The 18200-nt window shown below is 41.1% G+C and overlaps 1 protein-coding gene across 4 annotated transcripts in view; it reads right to left on the reverse strand.

Annotated features, from left to right (window-relative positions):
* VPS13D (vacuolar protein sorting 13 homolog D) overlaps positions 1–17901 on the reverse strand; it is a 104527-nt gene extending 86626 nt beyond the window's left edge. For all 4 annotated transcript variants that reach the window (XM_064730928.1, XM_064730926.1, XM_064730927.1 and 1 more), the window contains exons 1-19: positions 17783–17901; positions 15256–15423; positions 14336–14413; positions 13917–14107; positions 13520–13600; positions 13058–13174; positions 12753–12857; positions 12253–12423; positions 11540–11640; positions 10287–10455; positions 8473–8565; positions 7015–7225; positions 6306–6485; positions 5954–6084; positions 5226–5298; positions 4563–4727; positions 3271–3401; positions 2799–2931; positions 9–2231 (exon numbers count right to left, since the gene is read on the reverse strand). In XM_064730928.1, the coding sequence (XP_064586998.1) occupies positions 9–2231; positions 2799–2931; positions 3271–3401; positions 4563–4727; positions 5226–5298; positions 5954–6084; positions 6306–6485; positions 7015–7225; positions 8473–8565; positions 10287–10455; positions 11540–11640; positions 12253–12423; positions 12753–12857; positions 13058–13174; positions 13520–13600; positions 13917–14107; positions 14336–14413; positions 15256–15352 (4450 nt within the window). In that variant the 5' untranslated portion in view covers positions 15353–15423; positions 17783–17901. The remainder of the gene's footprint in view (positions 1–8; positions 2232–2798; positions 2932–3270; positions 3402–4562; positions 4728–5225; positions 5299–5953; positions 6085–6305; positions 6486–7014; positions 7226–8472; positions 8566–10286; positions 10456–11539; positions 11641–12252; positions 12424–12752; positions 12858–13057; positions 13175–13519; positions 13601–13916; positions 14108–14335; positions 14414–15255; positions 15424–17782) is intronic.
* Positions 17902–18200: the final 299 nt, after the last annotated feature.

Raw genomic sequence — 18200 nt, forward strand, 5'->3', positions numbered from 1 at the left:
TAACATACCATGACCTTTATGCAATGATTCAAAGAAGTCATGACGAGTAAAACGAGATTCTTCCTGGCTGTTCATGCTGGCAGGACCTGATGAGGAGTGGGACCCTCGGGGTATCCCACTTGCAGGCTCCTTCTTGTTTGTAGACTGACTACTATTTAATGAATACATCTTAATATCTTTAATTTCAACTTGCAGCCTATCACTTGTAGACTCATCTTCTCCTGGAACAAAATTCTGAATAGATATTTGTCCTAGATGACCTACAAGCAGTTCAGAGCTACCAGGCTTTCGAGGTATGGAGACAATTGGGGATTCAATGTTTACATTTAATATAAGTTTGATAGTATCAGCTTTGAGGGACTGTGACCCAAATGTGCCACCTTCATTATCTTCTGCACTGCCAACATCTCTTGATCGTGGTGTGGTATCAAACAAAGAAACCATTTCACTGTATTCAGCAGTTTTAGTTGCCAAGACTGTTGTAACTTTTGAAGCTGCACTTTTCAACATGCTGCGGAAATTCTCTTCCAGCTCATCCATGGTCAAAGTCAATTCTTTCAAAAATTTGGCTGAGTGGTTGTAGTGTAAGGAGGCCATTTTGAGGTTGAGAGAACACTCCTCTTTTGACTTTTCTGTGAAAGTGAAACTTAAAGCATCTGGAAGGTTATTTCCATCATCAAGCCTAAAGAGCAAAGATTCAAAGAAATTCACATCACCAATGAGATTTTCAGACCTCCCTGTGCTCCCTATGCTCACCACATACTGGTTCTTCACATTGTCCTCAATCAGATCCATCAGGTGAAGGCATCCTAGAGAGCCATTCACATCCAGTTTACTGCACATGGACACATTGACCTTGGTGCCACCAATACTGGCTGTTGCAATTTTTCTGCCATATTTTTCTCCATTTGTCATGGCAACTGTCCTGAGGAGGAGAACATTTAACCAGTGGATATCAACTGCTACCTCTGTGTTCTGTGCATAAGTAGACTGGAATGTTTCCTGTTCCCTCCAATCTCTCTCCAGGTCAGCTATTAAAGGCTGAGGACTTGAATCTTCTTTCTCCTTGGGGAAAGATTTCTGGAGAAACCCAATCAGTTCAACAATAGTCTCTGGGTTCAGGATGATATCCAGGTTGTTCACCTGCAAAGAGATCACCTGCAGACTGCTATCCAAGTTCATGGATGGGCATTCTGCACTCACAAACTGATACTCCAATTTTATCAAGGACTCTTGATCTTTTCCATTGTTACTGGGTGAGGTGGTGGAGGATGTACTGCACCTCTCTGCCAAACCAGCAACATCAATGGGATGTGCATCTTGTGGTCCAGACACTGGGGACTGAGCCCTGCTGTCTCGAAGGCTTCCTGTTGGTACACAAAAGCTCAAGTTCTTATGAGAAGCCATCAAAAGATCAAAATCTGTTCCATATGTTTGCATAGTATCAACCAGTAACAGGCCATGGACAGTCAGGGACACCTCTGCATCATAAGGCCTTTTCACAAAATGGGCATTGGTGCCAAAAACCTTGAGCACAGAGATGTATCTCCCATTACTCTCAACACCCAGCTGCATACAGTTGACTTTGAACTCAGCCAAAAGCAGCTGGGATTCAACAAGAACTTCCCGGGTGTGCTGCTCCAGCATGACAACACTCTGGGTCAGATTCATCACAGAATCGTGCAAACTGCCAAACTGGTCAACCTCTGCAAAAATCTTGTCTTTCCCTAAATGCAGGGCATCTGAAGACTTAGCTTCAGATGTACTCAGCTGTGTCAGACAGTTCCTCAAAGCCAGCACTTTGTCTTCATTGATGTGAATTTTCAAGTCTGGCAGGTTGCCAGACAAGACAGCTCCTGGGTATTTTGGGTCAGATGTGTAGATCAGTCTGTGCTCCAGCTGCAGGTGAACATTGAATTTTTCTACCACGTGAGTTGGACCCACATCACTATCCTGAACGTGCTTCCAGTTGTCTTTCACTCGGCCCACCATGATCTGAAGGTCCATAAAAGAAAGTGTGTATCTCTCATACATTTTTTTACTCATCAAGTGTGCCTGGAGCTGCTCTTCACTTATTTCTACTCCAGTAAATTCAGACATTTTGATGCCGCTATTGGTGTTGGATTCTGGTGGTGGAGTATTGGGAGGAGTTGCAAGAGGTGTTTTATATTCCTCATCACTCAGCTCATTGACTTCTGAAGAAATGGCACCTGTACTCCTCTTAGAATCTTCTGTGGATTAAAAAAACAGTAAACAAAAATAAATGAAAGTATTCTTCTCAGGTGTTTCCTATGATTATCTGATCATTCTGTCTGAAGTTCTATTTTTTTTAACACAGAGCATATCTGGTACTGCCCTTGCCTCCTGCCACTTCCTTTTTCCTCAACAAGAAACCTACTACACTTCTACATTCACAAAGGTGTCAGTCACAATGCAGTACAGAAGCTACTAAAATACACTATTGTCTCATTTTTAACCCACTTCCTGCAAGATTCACTTTTGACCAAGCTGTCAAAAAAAGAACCCATTACTCTGCCCACACAATTCTTCTGATCCTCAAAACTAAATGAAAGACGAGATACTTAACTACAGTATTTTTATCATCATCAGCTTTTTTCCAACTGGCTTTCCTGCCTAATATTAACTTTCATTTTATTATCTTAAGGAAAGGGGTTTTTTCTACTTTACAAAGCAAGAGCATCCCCCAAAACTTCCCTGTACTTTTTTTGCCCCTTTTTTTAAGTTCTGACTTTCTGAAAAAGACAGAAAAGGAAAGCTGCAATATTTCTAGATCATACCTTGAGAATTTGTGAGTAATATTCTTCCCAGATCCACAACAACTAAGACAGGATCCACAAACTTGAAATCATCGGGAAAGATCACCTGAGGGGCAGAGATATCAAGGCACACGGACCAGCTTTTGCTGTTTTCCTGAAAGTTTAGAAGAAAGACATAATGGCCCACAAGAAAACAAACCAAAAAAAGCCATGTGAAACATCTGATCTGTCACTTTTTCTCCTGATGAGCTGATTGTCACAAACTCCAGCCACACTCAGGTTTGGTACCTTGTTAAACCCCAGACTCTCACATGGCTCAATAAAACAGAACATTTTCAGCAGGTGAAAACATGCCCTGCACCTCAATCCTGGAAAACTCCCCTCCTGCTCACAAAGACCATCACACAAACAACAAACCTCACTCTTCAGAGCTCTAAATCCTAAAGCAAAAAAGGTAAAAGTCTACATAAACATTCAGGGGGCAAAACCTTACAATGAAATCTCCAACCAATAAACGATCGATGGTTTGTCTGATTTCAGCCTTTGTCTGCATTTTCAGCTTGTTGTATTGTCTTCTGGCAGCTTCAGCCACTCTGGCCTCCAACTCAGACTGATAACCAAAACCTGCACAAGAGAGGCAAAACTCACTAGGTGTAACTTTGTTCACCCTTCATTGAATCAGAACAAAAAATGAAAGAAAAAAAGATAAAAGATTTCTTTTAAATTTTAGCAGTAAAATACAGAACAGGAAAACAAAGCAGGTGAAAGTCACTGTTCTGTGCCATCACCAGGCTGCTGCACAAAAAAAAAGGAAGTATTTCAGCAGAAAACAAATAATCACCCTAAAAAAATACTTCCCAATCCATTTTCTGGTCTTTCTCTGGAGGTCTATCCTCTCACAGACCTCCAGCCCAAATAATTAAATTTGAGTAATGCAGAAAGGGTGCTAAGTATGGCCACAGAGGAAATTCTGACTAAACATTAAGATGTGCATGTGTAGGCAGTGGTTTTTTGTTTGCTTTGTTGGTTTGTTTGTTTTAAATTTGAATATTTATGGAATATTCTCACCTTGTGATAATAGATGCCACATGCATCTTTATACAAGGTAACTTGAATGTTTTGGTATTTATGATAATCAGCAGAAAAACAAACTGGTATTTCAAGAATATTTTCATGTTCCTAATGTTACTTACTGTCACTTCTCATCTCAGAAACTGCAAAGGTGGCCACTTTACAGTGTTACAGGCTTAGGTACTAGAACCCTAAATCCTGTGTTTAGAAATTTAAGGAACAAGTATGTTCAAATCTAAAAATCAAGGTATCAAGATGCTGTAACAAAGGGCAGCCTTAATCTCATCAACAAAAAAAAAAAAATACACCAGGAATTAGAATATTATTTCCTCTGTATCATTACTACAGAAATAATATAAAACTTTCAACTGAAATAAACTCCATCAATTGCCAGAAGAGATTACAGGAACAAATCCCCTCTCCTTATTTATGCATTTTAATTTAGGGGACATGAACATCCACCATGGGCTGTAACACCAACTTGCAATTTTAAAGCAGAAGTTGCCATGAGTCTACCAAAGCAAAATCCCCGATTTAATTAAACAAAGAACAAAACAAAGGAACAAAACTCTCCAGACAAGACTTGGAGTATTGTTAAACTTAAAGTGAAGATTTTTTGCTTTATATTTCTAAGAATGAAAATCAAAGACAAGAAAAGATGCAATTCCACCAACAAAACCCCAACCCCAGCAAAAAAACACATTAAAGGTTAACCTGAGGTATGAACCCTTCCCTTGTAGAAGAAGTCTGCTACTTTCTTAATGGCTTGTGGATTGTAAATGATATTTAATGGTCTGGTACTGACTTCCAGGCGCCTCTCAAAAGTGCTGTGAATTGGATTTCTTTCATAAAGCATCTCAAATACTGGGGCATCAGGGTCTGCAACAGAATAAAAAATTACTTTAAAAAAGCAGCTGTAAAAAAAAACCAAAATAAACAAGTAAGACAAAAGCAAAAAACAACTCCCACAGTATTTAATAACTGATTTTTAACTGGCACTACTGGGAAAGTACAAGTGTCTAAGGATTCTTCAGTAATAGAAAAGGAAATAATATTATCAACTTCTACAATCAGCAGAATTCAACAAATTATATAAACAAAAACCTTTGTATAATTGGGGTTCTAATGTTGAACTCCTACTTCTTTTTAAACCACAACAAACAGTAAGTGCCAACTCCTGTTGTCCTGAAATACATAAAATACATAATTTCTTCCTTTTTTTAAAGACAACCTGCATGCACCTCACATCTTGAACAAAGCTTCTATGATTTTATCTTTACCATGTGCAAAAAGCATTTGCATTAATTCAAACTCTTGGTATTTATTTTCAAAATTTCTGGTTTGTAGGAATTATCAAACATAAAATGAAATCTTTACCAGTGTTGTGATTATTCATTTCTGAGGACAAACTTTGGAGTCCAAAGGAAGACATGCAGCCAACCTCTTTTTGCTAATAAGAATTTAAAAGAAAAAGACTGTTCAGATAAAATCAACCAAGCCACCTGATAAACATAAAAATCTTTTCTGTTGAACTGTATGTATAGTCTGAGATTATTATATGCATTTTTTCCCCTGACATGGTCAAGCAAAAGAAGAAAATATAACTAAATAGCAAACACCCTCCACTCCTGAAGTGCAAATTGCAGTCGGTACAAAGTACAAAATACATGGGAAATCCTCATGGCTTTAGATTCAAATTTTGTTCACTCAGAAGAGAATTTTGAAATCTTTTCTAGAATTTATCTGTGCATTTAGTTCACCAGCATACAGGTGCAGAATCATTACTTGGGCCACGCAGCTTTATGGAAAGGAACAATCACTGATTAAGCAGCAATGCTGATTGCTCCAAAAATCAAATGCTGTTCAACAAATTTTCTTCTTCTCAACACATAAAACTGAAAGGTTGAAATCACAAGCATAAAGTAAAGCAGAACAAATGATATTTGGAAGGAGAGGGGAAAAGTAAATTCAACAGGTGGAAACTTTTCCTCAATACTTTTATTTTCCCTTTCTGCGATAAGAAATGTGTTGAGTTCTGGAGTATGGCTATTTTCATACACAATTATGCATCTCACACAGTAACTTATAGGGGTTTTGTCACCTACAGGATTTGGAAAAACAAGAACAGGAAATATGGTCCCTTCTGTTGCCAAATCCCTCAGGAAAAGACCACCAAGCTGAACTTTGAGAAGGGAAGACTTTCTGCGAGGAAGGGATTCTGCCAACACCTTTACACCTGGAATATAAATACATAAAATTATTTTGTTTCTTTTAGTACAGCATACATTTTATTTAAATGTTACAAATAAAAAATACTGTCCAACAAACAAGTATTTTTGAAGTCTTTATATATATTTACTTCTACTAAAAAATTTAAAATGGAAATTTGTTATACAGTACAATGGTTGTGAGACAGCTCTCATCTTTTTTAAGAAAGAACAGAAATGGGCTTAATACCTGAAAACTCCAGCTGCATAAAAGCAGTCTCTTCAGCATGCAGTACCTTTTTCTTCCTATGCAACAGAGTGAAAGAGCCACCCTGCAGCTGTAGATTTAATTTAGCAAAAACATGATCTCTCTTGGTAAAGGTATTCATGCTGGAAGCATCTGCAGCAGGATCAAAAAATTCATCCGTGCCTAACAAAAAACAAAACCAACACATTAAATAAATGAAGTTTCTGGAGGGCTACTGAAGAACAAGTATGAAAATGAAAATAAAGATTTCTCTAGCTTTTGGGGGGGGAAAATAGAAACAAAATTTAGAGCAGATAGACCTTTTTCCTCTTAAAAGAAAGAATTTCATGGAATATTCTATTTCAATCAGGGTAATGTAAGCCTGAATTAACAAAGACCCCACAAGTCAGTACTATTCCTATTACACTCAGCACATGACCCACACATACACTTGAACAGAAGTCCCAAAACCCTTTGCAGAATAATAATAATAAATGAATTTGCACAATTAAGCAACAGTGACAGCAAATCTATTCCCTGTACTGCTTTGGAAACCAGCAGGTACCCAGGCACTGACACACTGCCCAGGCTGCTCAGCCTCAGGCAGGCTCTGCTGCCTGGGCACATCAGCTGGCACAGAATCCTTTAACAGAACAAGCCCAGAGCTCTCTCTGCCCACCTGGAGCAGGTACCAAACCCTGTGTTCCCATACCCAGTAGATCTTCTGGATTCCACTGCTCCTTGGGGTCTGGCAGCAGCCCTTCAAAAGGTTCCCCTTCATATGTCTGCTGAGCATATCCATACCAGCCTCCCCAGCCAGGAAACCAGGACTGCAGGTACTGCAGCATCCCAGAGCTGCTGTCACGGGCAGGTTCTGCAGGAGGGGAGCCTCCAATGGAATCAGGCAAGGGCTCTTTAACACTCTGTGTGAACATTCAATGCATACACGTTACTGCTGCTGAGTGAGAGTGTCACAGTGAACAAAACACCACAATAAAAACACAATTTCATCTTCTGTTTACTCAGTGATATTCTCAATCCATATTCAGATAAACCTCCAATGGAATCAGGCAAGGGCTCTTTAACACTCTGTGTGAACAATCAGGACACACATGTTACTGCTGCTGAGTGAAACAATATCACCAGTGTATAAAAACACCACAATTTCATCTCCTGTTTACTCAGTGATATTCTCAATCAATATTCAGATAAACCTCCAATGGAATCAGGCAAGGGCTCTTTCACACTCTGTGTGAACATTCAATGCACACACGTTACTGCTGCTGAGTGAAAATGTCACCAGTGTACAAAAACACCACAATAAAAACACAATTTCATCTTCTATTTACTCAGTGATATTCTCAATCAGTACTCAGCCTAGAGGAGAGCAGCAGCAGAGAAGTAACAAACATTTCATCACTTAACTGCATATTCATATAGAAATATTCATGTGATTATGCACATATGAAGTCATATATCACCATTTAAATCTTAGCCTAGAAACACTAAACTAAAGAAGTCATTTGAAACTATAAGGCACAGCTCTACATTTTAGCATTTGTATTTGCAAGAGATTATGTTGTGTTGTTAGGGAAATTAGTCCATATTTAATGAGGTGTGGTCCCCAAGCTATTTCCATGAGGCTCACTTCTGTCACGTGTTTATTTTGGGAAATATTCATTACAGGCCTTCATTTCTGCTCTGTTTTTAAGATGGAGAGTGGAATTGATTTTCTGACTGGGATTTTCAGACTGGGATTTTCCATGTGAACAAATTCAGAACCCAGCTGAGGTGGGGAAATACCTGAAAGGGAGGTGGCCAAAGCTCTACCTCTACACTGCTCCATGGAAGGCAGCCAGTGCTCTGTGGGGTGGCTGCAGAGCTGGACAGAGGCTGATTGGCAGCACAGAGGAAAACCAATTTGGGTTTTCCTGACCTAGGAATTCTGGCAAGGATCCTGCTGGGGAGCATCATCATATGGTGAGACAAGATTGCACTGTGCAAGTGACACAACAGCAAAAACTGCAGGAACTGAGCATTTCTGCAATTTTAGCATTAATGCCACACTTTTAAATCAACAGAAATATATGTTCAGGCTCTCCAGCAGAACAATACCTCAGATAATCACTTAAAGATTCCAAATATTACCCTGTACAGAGAATGTTCTCACCTCAGCTAAGTCATGAAATTTATTATGGACTATCTCATACAGAACCTTCAACTCCTCATAAGTCAGCTCATCCTCAATACGATGCATTTCTGCCTGCAAAGACAAAAAAGGTAAAGGACCTGCATTAAAGGAGTACAGAATCTTGTTCACAAACATGCCAAGTATCTCTGCACTGATTTACAGACTTGTAGAAAAAAGTAACATGGCATTAATGATCATATCCAAGTGCCTCAGCATATGAAAATTAATTAAAGTCATGTAGGTAATTGAAACATTGACATTCCTCTGAATTATAAATAAAGCTTATTTGCATTGCAAAATACACTATTTTAGCACTGTAAAAAATTCAGAACTGTATCCCCCTATTACAAATAAGAAGTAAGATTTGCAGCACAAAAATTAAACCAGGGAAAACTGATTTAAGAGAATGCCTTCCTTAGCTAGGAGCAAAAACAGATTCTATCTTGAGTAAAGCAGGTGGAGGAAATGAACTGGGTAAATTAGGACAATGTAGTATTGATAGTCAGTTACTCAGACATGTTGTCTGCTTTGTACTGATTAACAAGTTGTTTGAGGGAACTGATGATTCACCCAAGTCTAAAAAAATCTATCATGAAACAACAAAGCAAAAGACATTTTTCTAGTCCATTGCATTACCCTTGCTACATTTCACAGCTCTGCTGAACACAATATGTGCTCTTTAAGACCTGTCTTTGCCAAGTACTATAAAAATTTTCTGTACATTAAGATACTCCTACAGTTCATACTCAAATAACAAAGGTAAAGATCACATCCAACTTAAAAGTATCAATAGAATTCCTTTAATCCTTTAATACAGGTGTGGTACAAGGTGCCCTAAACTGATTTGAAGAAAAAGTTCCAATACACCTAAAGATAAAAAGCAGCTAATTATAGTTCATGGGTTTTTTCTTTCTGAAGTAGGTCACAGGTTCATTATCAGGGGCACTAAATTCTTCATCCTCAAATAAACTTGGAAAAACAAAACTAATAAACAACCTCAACTGTCAAATAGCCACAATTTTCCCCAATTATCTACCCAAGCATATGGGCAGCCACATTTCTGGTACTTAAATACCTTCTGGATCTAGAGAGAACATGAGTTAAGAAAGCATTTTACCAACTGTCACAGGCATTCTGCAGCAGTTAATGCTATTTTTGGTGAGCACTGCTTACAGATCAAAAACCAGACAGCTTTTTGCAGTGCAAAACAAAACCACATGAACCCTGCAGCTCCCACATCTCATCATTAACATCTCAGCAGCAGACAGTTATTACAGTGACCTTAGACGGTCACTGGGGTGAGAGAAGGACGAGAATTTTGTTTCTTGATCAGAAGGCTTGATTTATTGATACATGATATACAATACATTATAACTATACTAAAAAGAATAAAGAGAGAAGTTGCAGAGAGCTGCTCAGCTAAGAATAGAATAGAAGGAATGAATAACAAAGTTCTGTGTGCAGGGAATCTGTCCCTGAGCTGCTCCTGTGATTGGCCTTTAATGGTACACATGGAAGATGAGCCAATCACAGGGACACCTGCTACATTTCACAGCAGCTGATAACAATTGTTTACATTCTTCTTCTGGGGCTCTGCTTCCCAGAACATGGACAAATGTGAAAGAAAGGATTTCTATGAAAAAATGTCTGCGACAGACAGTCAGTTCAGTGAAAAGCCTGCAGTACAACTGAAGATGTTTCTTAACTCATCCAGGTTTTAAACATGGAAAGATGAAACAAACCGAGAGTAATACCATGAACCATCACTGTAGAAGAAACTCAGGTGTAAATACCTGGTCTGCAGCAGACAGTGGCTCTCCCTTCAGCTTGCTGTAGTACATGTCAGTGTAGGCCACGGCGTCCCGGGCCCGGTGCAGCGCAAAGGCCCAGGTGGAACGCTGCCGCTGCTCCCTGATCTCCCACAGATTGGCATTCAGGGCAAAGATCCACCATTCCCGGCAGCTGAAACAATGTTTAATTACTGTAGTATCAGTATTTAATTAAAAAAACCTAAGGCAAGTGCATGTCCAGCTGGTGAAAGGTCCAGGAGAGGCAGTGAAAAGCAGCGGGCCAGCAGCCAGGAGCAGCAGCAGCCCTGGAGCCAGCACAGGGCTGCTCCTACAGGACAGGGCTCCCCAAGGCCCTGCCAGCCCCTGGGACTGACTCCAGCTGCCACACAGCAGGCACAGACAACAAAATTCAGACTTACACAGACTGACTGAAAGGCTCAGGTAAGGATAATTTTACATTTGAATTACATCTGAATATTTTTAACTGATTTCTGAGGTGTAAGAGCCTAAATGAGAGATGCAGGACTCCAGGCAGCTCTTCCAAATGCAGTTTATTACATCCAAGATGTTACAGCAGCCCAGGTCATGGGTGACAGAGCTGTGCCTGTCAGCTCCAGCTGCAGGCAGGCCTGGAGACCCTTTGGTTTTGGTTACAATGCATTATTTACATTTCTTTGCTGAGCATCTTAATACAGTAGAACCAATCTATACCTTAACTATTCTCTATAGCCCATCATAACTACTGTAATTACCATATTCATGTTACTGTTCTCCAATCACTAAAAGTCAGTACATTACAGTTTAAGCTAGAAGTTGAAGCCTGCAGTAGAAAATTCTGAGAGCTTTTTTCCACTTGCAACATTGGCAGGCTTGTTTGCCTGTGCTATCTTTCTGCTTGGCAGAAACATCTTGTCTGAGGTGGGTTTATCTTTTGCTCTAAGCCATAAAAGCCCCTTCTAACTAACACACCCTCTGCTTCCTTGGTTATCCAGTGAGACTGGCTCAGCAATTCTTTTCTTCTATATCAAAACTTGCTTTCACTTCTATTCCTTCATCAGCCTCTACATTTAAAAATCCTTCTGCTAAGCACAAATATCTGTGAGACTTTCTTGTCAAACTTTCATCCTTCCCAACACTGAGTTAAGGAACAAAACATGAGAACTGAATCTTTAACATTTGATTATCATGTATGTTTTTGTATTTCTCTCTAGTTTTTCTAATACAGCTGACAACACCACATATGGAGATGTACTTACTTTTCTGTTACTGTGACCTTTGGTTTCCACTTCCTGTATTTAAGCTGTCGTTCCTTTCTATCCAGCTCCTTTAAAAATCCTATGATCTGCTGATACTGCATCTTTTAATGAAACAACACACAGATCAGTGAGGTGGTACTGGAGTGTTTTCCCAAGAAAAGAGGAGAGGAAAAAACCCAGCCAGAAACCCAACCACAGGTTTGGTTTACTGGAGGCAATGGCCTGTGCAGAATTAAGATTATTGTTAATTCACTATTTTGTTCCCCAGTGTGACATATCTACTCCCAGTCACTTGTAGTTCATGTGTGACATTCCATTTATGGCTTTATTTACAAATAGAATGAAATCTTCCATGGCAGGTTATCAACAAAACATCAGCTGCTTTTGTACACTGTACAGAGCAACCCTCCCCAACATGCACCCTCCCTATTACTACAATAAACAATTTAATTCTTTTTGCAGTAATCTGTTTCTGTAAAATAAATAAGTAATTCTGAATGCTTGACTTTAGAACAACTTATTCAATATATCTCTTTGAGCTGCCTGTCAGACAAAATCTTTCAGACAGTATTAATTCTCAGAATAATCATTATTAATAATAATGAATGCAGAGAGTATCTATGCTACAATAACAGCATTTCAATTGGCACAAACACTGCCACAGTTTTATGATACCTGTTCCAGTTACTGGCAGGTAAAAGGTTGGTATTTACCTGGGAAAGCTTCAGGGGTATTGTCTCCAGCTTAATGTCACACTCCAGCCGTGGAGTATGGCGGGACCTCAAAGGCTCCTTTGAGCAATTTCTCTTGAGGAGAGCAGAAGTGCAGACAGGCTCCATGATGTAATTGTGAGCACGACTTTCCATACTCCTATCCATTGCTTCCTGGGGGTTACAAGCAAATTACTCTCTAAGAAGTGAGTGTACAATATTCATTAGGATGCACTTGTTTCTTGGACTAGAATGTACTTTATTAGCAGGCCAGTCCATTGGAAAAAACTTCTTGAACATGTTCTCCCTTCAAAAGGAAAACAAGCTATTTCACAGCACAGCCTTTGTGGGTTGCACATGTATCCTGTCAGTAAAGCATGCAACCATAGACTTCTTTAGCTCTTAAAAGACAAATCCAATAAACTCTACACCAATCAGGTCTGTAGTGCAGAAAGGAGACTAACAACAACCTCTCTTTCATATACAAAACCTCCTTCATGTACCTGGAGCTGAGCAGGAGGCAGGTCACCCAGTAAAGTGCAGTTGGTATCCCAATAAACACTGAAATCAGCAACATCCATCTGCTTTTTCCGCATCCGCTTCTCCACCTGCAGCAGAAGTGGAGAAAAGTCAAGATCACACAGCACGTGCCATTTAGTTTTTAGTTTTACACACCCAATAAAAAACATTAAATGCACAGAGTCAATTTATTACAACAACCAAAAGATTTTTAAAATGCTGTATGTTTTCTTGAATATTTGCTAGCACCCCATCTAAGCTGCTCTTGCACACACAAGTTTGCACTTACTGGTTCAAACACTGCATTTTGCATTGAGACGTTTTTGATGCAGACGCCAAATGCAAACGGCTGCGAGGGATTTGTGACACCATCCTCAAACCTCAAATGCACATCCTGGATTTTTAACTGGACAGAAAAAAAAAAACCATTACTATCATTACTAGAGATATACTATTTACATCATTATAGCCAACAGTAGTATTTTCACCAATGCTGGAACAATTTAATATTTAATTTCTGTAATTTTCCAATAAATATCTACTAGATATTTACCCTACTAGAAACCCTATTCCTCATTTCTGATTTGTACTCCCTGGTTCTACCTTCTCCCCAGATACCAGCAGTCCCTGCCCTTTTCCCCATAAATGAGTCACTTTCACAACACACTGTACTTTTTTTTGCTATCCTACAATTATTCTCCATTTTAAAGGCAAATGTGTAAGTGCCAAGCACTCAAAAGCAAAGACTCACTTCAATGTTTTCTACAATTCTTGTGACTACAGATGCAGTAACTGAGTACCAGTAAGACTCCCCTTTCTGTTGTTGTTCTTTCTGAAAGAGAAAACAGGGATAAGCATTACTGCAAATGTAAAACCTGGTAAGGAGACAATATAATTTGTTACACTGAAATCACTGTTAACAAAGAGAAAGAAAAACTAAACAAGTTAACTTAAGAGATTTATGGATCTCTGACATATGTGGGACATACCACATAATGGTGAGGGGTGGTAGGACAGAAACTGCACTATGTCAGCATGTGAAAATCAAATTTCAACTCCATCTCCCGTGCATTTGTTCTGTCTCTTGTTAGGAGACTTAAATACAATCCACAGAGGTTTCTTCATCATGAAACACAGGTGTGACTCACCTTCCATTTTTCTTCAAGTGCCAGCAGAAGGGCTTTCTTGTGTTCCCTTTCTTGCAACTTTTCCCTTTCCTCATCAAACTCTTCTCTTTTTTCTGGTGCACCAATTAAGTGCAGTTTTGAGACAGAGATCACCCATGGATCCACATGTGGACGATAAAAAGGGATCTGCAGTGTTATTTTGCCAATGAAACCTGAATAAACAAAACAGAAACACCCTCAGATTCCTGTGAAAGATTACTTTATCAACCTTGAAAATCCCCAAAGAAAAAGTGGTATAAGAAACAAACAAGCTAGAACAGAAATAACCTAAAAATCAGGCTACCTCATTTGTTCAAGCCTCTGACTCACAGGTACTCTAAAACAGGCAGTACTTCCTGCTTAGAAAATATCTGTCCTGCACACACAAGCAAAATACAAACCTGCCTTTACTTCAAATGGCAATTCCAGCTCCTTTAAGGCATCTTTTTTTAGTGGCAAGTTCTCCAATTCAACAGCACCTACACAAAGCAGAAGAAAAAGACAAGTCTGCTAAACAAAACCATGTTAAAGAAAGCCAGCTTGAACACTGGAAGCCTAAAACAACTGGCATTGGTTTGTTAAAAAATTAAATGGGATTTAATAAGAACAGCCAACCAATCACTTCAGGTTGTGTTAAGATCACAATGGTTACTTAATGCACTTGTTAATTTTCCAGTGTCATGTGCTCAAATTATTTCATGATGTCATCCAGAATAATCACCTGTGGGGTTTTAGAACTGAACTTTGTGGTAGCCACAGACAAAACCTCTCCCCATTGTCTTTTCAAAAGGGATACTTATTTTCTTAGTATTGTGAAAAGCACACCCAGAAAAGCCTTGCACTATTACAAAACATTCTCAGCAGCAGATAACAGCAGCAAAGGGTGGACACAAAGCATTGATTTGAGGACTGTACAAAGTACAAAACTCGTGGATGCAGCATGACACAAAGCAGAGCACAGGGGAGCACCTGTGAGCACTAAAAGGTAAGAGGCTGCAGGACACTTCCTGCCATGGTCCCTAGGCAGGAAAGTTACTGAACATTTTCAAGAAAAAATGACATAAATTCAACATGCTAAGGTAGCTAAGCATAGCTTTGAAAATTTATGTAAATTGCTTTAAGAGTGTAGATAAAGAACATAAGATCATTTACTGTTCATTATAAAGTCTAGTACCAAACTCTATTAAAAGGGTTTATATAGATATTAAACACAATATTAAGTGATTATTTCTATTCCACCTTTCAGTTATCACAAAAAAATAACACTTTTCTAAATCACAATATGAAAACAGAACAGAAGATGGCACAAAGGCTCCCTCACCCTTCAGAAGTGCCACTGAAAGTTGGTCTGTGTTCAGGTTATTGACATATTTGCCCAGGTAGGTGTTGAGGACCCAGGCTACCAATCCTTCCAACATGACTGTCCTGGAAGAAGAAACTAATGCTTTTCTGTCATTTTTTGGATTTCTCTTCCATAATTAGTCTCAGTCTGAAAGAAAAAAAACCAAGAAAATTATTGTCTGAAATAAACACTCAGCAGAGCTGACATTGCTGTCACTTCAGTTCTTACTGTGATCTATCTAAAGAGAAGTAAAAGCACCAAGGTTGATTTCTACCTTTAAAAAAGCTTTGCCCCATGCCCTTTAAGTGTCAAATCAGCTTCAGAGAGAGATTTGCACATAAAGTTCATCTTTCCATCCTTTATCTAACCAAAACATTATTTTTGGTGCAATAATCAACGCAGGGAATCCACAATCCTCCTGCAGAAAAGGAAAGGACAAAACTCCACGTTGATCTGAAGTTTGCACCGGCTCCTTGACCTCTGCTGCCAACATTTCACCACGCTGGCCTTGGCAGCTGCTCTGAAGTAACAGCCTGAAGCCTTCTGGATTTTTGTAGAATTCTTCCACGCCACCTATGAAGCAACTCACCCTACTCAAAGCCCTTTTTGGGAGAGCGGGTGTGTGGGCAGTAATCAGATCCAAGCCCCAAAAATAGCTCATCAACAGTTACTGCAACAGGTTTTCAAAGTGGCAGCAGAGATTATTGCACTGAGGAGGGAAAAAGCTGCATCAGAGAAGCACCACACTCCAGAACGTTTCCCTTCCCTCTTCTCCAGTCACTTCTGTTTCACCTCTGTGGCAATCAGGGCAATAAAATCCCAAAGTCCCTGTTCAAGTTTTTAACCACAGAATTACAAAACCACTCACAGCTCTTGCAAGGGCAGGGTGAAGCCTGGTACAGTAAGGAAAAAAGCATGCAGGCCACTCCTTGTGATTAGAATGGAATAAATGTCTTGATTTTGTGTTTAAAAAATTCTCCCAATCCCATATACCTGCCTAAACCATTGAATTCTATACAGCAGAAAAAGCAAGATACATCCTTTATTTACAGCTGACAATAGAAGGGAACAACAGCTTCAAGAGTCCCATTTTAAAATTTACATTAAGAGTTAGAGTTTTCTTATTATGAGATTTGGTTGATTTTAGGCAACCCCATTTAAACTTTTATTTCTTTCTTAAAAATGCAGTGAAAATATTTAACTAATAGTTAAATTAACTAACCAGAATTAAGAAAGCAATGGAAGGCCTTTTCTAAAGGCTGAAAGTGAAACTGTGCTGTCCTGAAGAATGAAACAGAAAACAGCACAGGAAAGTTCGATTCAATTCAGTCACATGACTTCTTATAAAATGTGTTTTAATAGTTTTGCCTTTGTAAGATTTCTCAACAATTTTCAAAAGCAATACTAATAAATAAAGCATTTGTGCTCTTGGGCCGCCAGTTTACATTATAGCTTTTTATTCTAATGAAAGTGACAAGAAAGTCAAGATCAAACAAAAGTATATGCACTCATTTTTGTTACACTGTCATTAAAAAAAAAAGTAAATAAAAGAAGGAATCTACAGGTGTTTGGAACCAAAGCAAAGGAAAGACTTTGTAGAAACATTTAAGCACAGTTCAGCATCCCAGTGACTGAAACGCTCTGGTGCATGAACCATGCCTGAACTCACCCTAAGAGCTGTAAATGAAGCACATCACAACCTTAACCTAAACTCGTGGGACATAACTAACCATACACAAACCTTTCAAATCCTTTAAGACTTTTATATTTTTAACTCTCCAGTGCACTGCTGTGCCCTGGGGAGAAAAACGCGGCATTTCTTTCCTATGGCAATGTTTTAATTTCCTTAACGCACACAGTACAAGAACTGTCAGGGTGAGCACCAAAGCCCAAAGCAGGCCCTGGCTCCAAGCGAAATTAGGATGCAATTTTCCGCAGGGGGAGACAGAGCAGGCCCGGGAACGCCGGGGCCAGGGCAGGTGCCCGGGCAGCGCTCAGAGGGGCGGGGGGCCCCTTTATCCAAAATCGGGAGGGAAGGAGCCTCCGAGCCAGCCGGGACACGGGGGATCGCCAGCAGCGGGCTCGCCCGGCGTGCCGGGGAGGAAGCGAAAGGTCACCTTGCCCGGCGGGGCGGGAGGGACCCCGGGCAGCCCCGGGGAGCGTGAGACGGCGAACGGCCCGCGCCGGGCGGGGAGGCCCAGAGGGACCCCCAGGCCCCGCCGCCGTGCTGAGCCCCCCGCGCCCCGCGGCGGGCGCGGGCACCGGGACACACCGGGACACTCCGCGGACACACCGCGGACGCACCGGGACGCCCCTCGCCCACCCTTCCCGGGGCGGGGCGCCGCGAGGGGCGTGCGGCAGGGAGGGGCCCCTCAGGCCGGACCCGAGAAGCGGGAGCGGCGGCTGACGCAGAAGGGAAAAGGCAGCGGGGCCGGGGGTGCCCCGAGTGTCCCCCCCGTACCCCCTCGGGACCAGCTGAGGAGCCCCCCGGGAGCCCCGGGCTCACCTGCGCGGCGCTAAGGGCGGGCGGGGGGCGGCGGGCGCGCGCCGGGCGGTCGCGGGGGTGCGCCCGAGTGCGGGAGCGCCGAGCGATCGATGGGGCGGCGGCACCGCCCCCTGCAGGCGGGGCCGGGCAACGCCCCTGGGCTGGGCCCGAGCCGGGGCCTCCGCTCCGCCCTCACGGAAATGGGCACAAACGGGGCGGGTTTAGGATTGGACACGCCCCCACGGAAATGAGCTCGAACGGGGCGGGTTTGGGGTTGGAACACGCCCTCACGGAAATGGGCACAAACGGGGCGGGTTTGGGGTCAGAACACGCCCTCATGGAAATAGGCTCAAACAGGGCGGGTTTGGGGTCGAACACGCTCTCACTGAAATGGGCTCGGACAGGGCGGATTTTGGGTCGGAACACACCCGAGGTCTCT

This window comes from Zonotrichia leucophrys, chromosome 21 (genome assembly GCF_028769735.1).
Source record: "Zonotrichia leucophrys gambelii isolate GWCS_2022_RI chromosome 21, RI_Zleu_2.0, whole genome shotgun sequence".
Lineage (NCBI taxonomy): Eukaryota > Metazoa > Chordata > Aves > Passeriformes > Passerellidae > Zonotrichia > Zonotrichia leucophrys.